This window comes from Nanorana parkeri, unplaced genomic scaffold (assembly GCF_000935625.1).
Source record: "Nanorana parkeri isolate BGI_ZX_2015 unplaced genomic scaffold, ASM93562v1 scaffold673, whole genome shotgun sequence".
NCBI lineage: Eukaryota > Metazoa > Chordata > Amphibia > Anura > Dicroglossidae > Nanorana > Nanorana parkeri.
The window spans coordinates 290,311-295,527 of record NW_017306941.1 but is presented as its reverse complement, the minus strand read 5'-3'; the positions used below and the strand labels follow the sequence as shown (position 1 = coordinate 295,527).

At 42.6% G+C, this 5,217-nt stretch overlaps 1 protein-coding gene across 1 annotated transcript in view; it reads right to left on the bottom strand.

The window, feature by feature from the left end:
• LOC108792716 (progesterone receptor-like) overlaps nt 1–4,619 on the bottom strand; it is a 59,393-nt gene extending 54,774 nt beyond the window's left edge. Inside the window, exon 1 of the mRNA XM_018563550.1 lies at nt 3,580–4,619. Coding sequence (XP_018419052.1) covers nt 3,580–4,619 — 1,040 coding nt within the window. The remainder of the gene's footprint in view (nt 1–3,579) is intronic.
• Nucleotides 4,620–5,217: the final 598 nt, after the last annotated feature.

Below are 5,217 nucleotides of genomic sequence, written 5' to 3'. Positions count from 1 at the left end.
AAAAAATCTTGCACCCTTTGTTCCTTAGGTCCACTGGACTGGAACGCAGGCACTAATGTGCCTGGGTTCCGGGTGTAGGCGATTGCACTGAGGGCGAGGGGCCTGGCTGCAGTGCCATTGACTTCAATACACCGCCACGCCCCCTCCCGCCCATGAATGCAGGTGTTTTTTCGTTGGTAGATCTCATTGAGCTCGTCACTTGAAAAGTAGATCTCCAGACGAAAAATTGTGGGCGCCCCGGAACTAGACAGTGCACAATGTGGTCTGAGGAAGCAGACTTCATCTGTGAAATGCGTCACTACTGCTTTGCGACAAGTATCTCCTCATTTATCTAAGATACTCTCTGTAATCCTGTATATATGTAAACATGGTCTGATGACATTATATCTTGGCGGCTTCAAAGAAAAACCCTGGGCAAAACGTTTATTAACCCTTGCAGTGTAGCTATCTGTGCACTGCAAGGGTTAAGTCCTCATTTTGGTCTAGAGAGGACAATAACAAAGTTATACTCACCTGATCCTTGGAGCCGAATGGCTGTCACAACGCTTCCACCAGCCTGTCTTCTCCTACACTGCAGTGATAGTATGTCCATTGGAGTCCTCATGCCTATCTACAGTGTACTGGACGTGATGACTCGAGGCTCCTTAGACCGCTGCAGTGAAGTGTTAGTTAGATGGATGGACTGTTGTAAGAGCAAGCCGGCGAGTATAACTTTTTTAACACACAAGACAAAAACGAGCAGTTAACCCCTGCAGTGAGGGGGAAGCCCACTGCAAGGGTTAATAAATGTTTTGCTTGAAGTTCTTCTTTAAGTGTACCACTACTTGACAAACAGGGAGTAGGGGCTAGGTTATTGTGCAACCAATATCGATATTAGAACTGCAATGGTCAACACATTGGAGTAATGTATTATTTTATATGTTGATTTTGAATGATGAGTGTAATACACTTTTAACTATATCAACTAAGAGGCTTTTTTTTATACATGATTGGATTAATTCTTTCTCTCAATTGATTTTACTGTATTATCAAACACCTGAAAAATCCTATGAATTGGACTCTTTTTCAACTGTTAATAAAAGATCTAACCAGAACTCCTCAGATTCTCATCGCTTTCTGTCCCAGAGACAATGATCACCAGGACCAAAATTGAGGGTAGTGTAAACTGTCCTTCCTTCTGGAGGGGGGCTACTTTTGTTCCCCATAGTCCCTGTGTGTGTTGTAAAGTAGTCCCCTCTCCAAGCTAGCTCCCATTATGGACTACAATCTCACGTTTAGTTTACTAATTTGTATTGTGATTGTAGTCCATCATGGGAGTGAGCTTTGTGCCGTCACTACTTTACAACGGGACCATGGGGAACAAAAGTAGCCACCCCCCAGAAGGAAGGTCAGTGTCAGCACCAATTCAGAGATGATTTGAGGATCTACAGCCGAGTGATACACACATAAGATAGATTTCTGTTAATAGTTAGGATACTTGAATGCATTTTTAAGATTTCACTCCTGAGTTTAGTATCACTTTAGAATACAGGTCTTCTAGTAGTAGATGTATGCCTGTGCAGCAAATAGATCTACCTGGTGTACTTGCTGTGACTACGTTGTAACTAACAATCAAAGTCACAGAGAATGTTCTGAGAACATAAAGCATTCACTCGTATTTGGTGATCTCCAGTGATTACCTATTTTGGGGTTTGTTTGTTTTTTTTAATTGTTCTTCTTCTACCCCTTACTGACACTCTCTAACATCCCAGCAAAAAAAAAAAAAAATTAGAAAAAGACTTCTAACTGGACTCATGCCAGTCTCAAAGACACAAAATGCACGCCATAAAGAAATACGTTTATTTCTGCACAGACGGGGTTATTTTTGCAAACACAGCAGTAAGTGCTTTTCGTTCCTCTTTTACATAATGCACATTATTTATATTTGGTATAGTGGTCCTAGTCTTTTGGCTTACTAAATTAGGCATTGGGGGAATCAATGACAATGTGTAAAATGTGGTAACCCACAGAGACCAATCACAGTCTACCTTTTATCAGTTTTTAGAACAATTAAATGCATTTGGTTGCTCTACTAAGTATGGCCACAGACAGGCAAGATGTTCCACTGATAACACCACCAAACCTGCAGGTTCTAAAGCTGGCCATACATTTTTGATGGAACGCTCATACGAAAAGTCTCATAAGAACATTCAATAATGCCATTAGAGAGTTATAGAATATAGAAATTTTGTTGAATATTAACATTCAATTTTGGAAATGAATGGAGTCAAATGAAAGCCACAATTACTGTTTGTCATTGGAGAAAAAAGTTCCATCATGCTCCTTTTTGAGCCACCATGGTCCAAATCTATCAATGATTTGACCCCATTAACTATTAGAAAATTGCCCCCAAAATATATGGCTTTCTAATTAAATTCTACTGGTGTACGACCTGTCTAAGACCCCGTTCACACCGGGGCGGTTCGGACGCACGGATCTGCCGACATGAACAATCCCATACATTGCTATGGGGACCTTCATACGACTGCGAGATCCAAACCATATACCCCGCATATACAATCCCCCACCCCCCCGCCCAAACTGCTCCCCGCACTATTTTTGCCGTGCTGATCAGTGCGGTTTCCATACAGCTTTCAATGGAACTGGGCTGATCAGCATGGTTTGGGGCGTTTTTAATTACGTTTCAGCACTGAAACACATTTAAAAACTCCCAAAACCTCCCTTTTGAGATCAGTGCGGTAACTGCGCTGACCTGCAACCGCCCTGTTGTGAATGGCTTCTAATGGTCTACACTCCGAAAGAACCAATAAAATGCAGATTTTCACTTGTTAGAGACACTCAGTAACAATCTAGATTTGCCAATAGAATCATTTTTCCATGTAAATATTGAGATTTGCCAATAGAATCGTCTTGATGTGAGAAAGTTCAATGTAAGAATTAGTGTGTATTCACAAGACACAAACACATTGGGTAACTGTGAACAAAAACATGCCAAACTTTGAATGCTAAATAGAACAATGACAATGAATTGCCAGCAAAACTAGTCATATCAGTTACCAGCATGTTTGTATCCTTTTAGGATTACATTCAGCATTGTAGATTGTTAACTCTCACAAGCAGGGTCCTTCAAATCCGTTGTATGATATTGTATTGTAATTATATTGTCTCCCTATATGTTGTAAAGTGCTGCACAAACTGTTGGTGCTATATAAACCCTGAGTAATAATATTAATAATAATATACTTTTTACTAATTTTAGAGAGGTGTGCAAGAAGTGGGATACAATGGATCACAGTTTTACAATCACCCAGATAAAACACTAAAGTTTCAGTCTGAAATTGCTTTCACACCTATATAGGAGAATACTAATAGTCTAAACTGGGATGGATTCAGATTCAACCGTTTCCCTAGCTTGCAAGCTGTCAGTAGACAAGATCTCTCAAACTGTTTTAATGTTTCTACATGAGTGTTGTGCTTGTTTAAAATGACTTAAGTTATGTTAGATAACTTCACACACAAGTACTGTGCAGTTGAAGGCATGGATATCTGTTGGGTACTCAAACAGAAATTAGCACTTACCTGCAATATTGGACATAGGGTATATGAATCTGGGGTACGAAGGTATCTTTCACAGTTCCTGATTGGAAGGCAATTTGCTGGTGGCCATTGAGGCTCAAGGGTTGGTGGTGGTTTTGGGAAGTGGTGGAAGAAGTGGGCAAAACGTGAATGGTATTATCAGATGATTTACCTAGGGCAGATCTGAAATTTTCATATGTTGTTGCAGCCTCGGTTTTACACATATATTCCAGAGATTGGTCAGTACCTAGCGGTGATGGTAATCCATAATTTCGATACAAGGTGCTTTGTTCTGGAGGTTTAATTAAAGAGTCCTCAGAATCTTCCTGTTTGACTTTGCCATCATGGTGTGAGCAGGAACTGTGACCAGGGTATGGGGATAAATGTTGGGATGAGCTTGGGGGAGATCTCTGCTCACTACCATCATTGTCCTCAATACGCCTGGTCTGTGCAGGCAGGTACATCGTACTTCCAGGCAACATGGGCATACTGCTTTGGTTTTCATCAACTGGCATAAGTAGATGCCTAGAAGTCAATAATCCATGGCTCCCACCCTTCCCTTCCAATGGATCTTCTCTAGTATACTCCAGTGTGGCTTTGTCCTGCTCTTTAGGCACAAAAGTAGGAATGCTCTTTTTTTCAGCAGCTGTGGCCCCAGTCCAAACTCCAGCCTCCTCTTTGTCAGCTGTGGGGTCACTAAGGGTCTTGGTTGAAGTAGCAGGTGTTAAAGAGATTTGCTGTAACTCTGGAATGACATAATCAGCCCATGGGTGAAGGTGACTGGATGATGAGGTGTCCAGGATGGAGTCCAAGACATTCTCCAGCTCATTGTTATCACAGGATCCTGGTCCTCCTCCCCTCTTCTGATAGGAGACCTCATCTTCTGGTCTCTGAAAGATCAGGCTGTCCAATGAAATGTCCTCAGGGTCTGCCATCTCCTCCAGGAAGTCCACCTGGTTACTTCCATGGCTACCTGTGTAGTCGTTAGATTCCATTTCTGGGAACCTAGGGACTGTTGAGTACTGCTTGGTCTTTTCATCCATGGCTGTGTGTTACCAACTTATTCCACCGGGTACCATCAGCGTTTATAAACTTGAAAAATTTATGGAACAGCGCAGAGTTATTGATCCAGAATATAACTGGGTAGAAAAATGTATTCAAATCCTCCAAATCCAACAAAAAAAGTTCGTTCCCAACTAGCGCTAGTCTTCCCCTGCCAACTTCTCTCACCTCGGGTGGACTGGCACTGCGTTTCCTGGGTGCCCAGCAGTCCGTTATGCACAGCAGAGCTTCTCCAAAGCTGGCAATGCTCTGATCTATCCGATGGAGAAGGCTGGCACTGCTCACCACTGCCCAGTCTGGCTCCGCTGAATGCAATGACAGGCGATGTCTCTGCAGGGTTCAGATGTGGATTGCGCAGTGTTGGATCTCAGGCTTCCTCTGTCTCCTGTCATCCAGCACAATTATAATCGCAGCTGCTGAGATCTATCTCCCGATGCCTCTGTGCTTGCTGATTGCCTTGAGCTCTCCCTAGATTTCAGTTTATTGCATTTTGCTCCGTTGTTGCCCCCGTGATATTTCCCATACAAACTTCACCCACGTCCATCGTGGTGTCCCCCTTCTACTTTCCCCGGGTGCAGG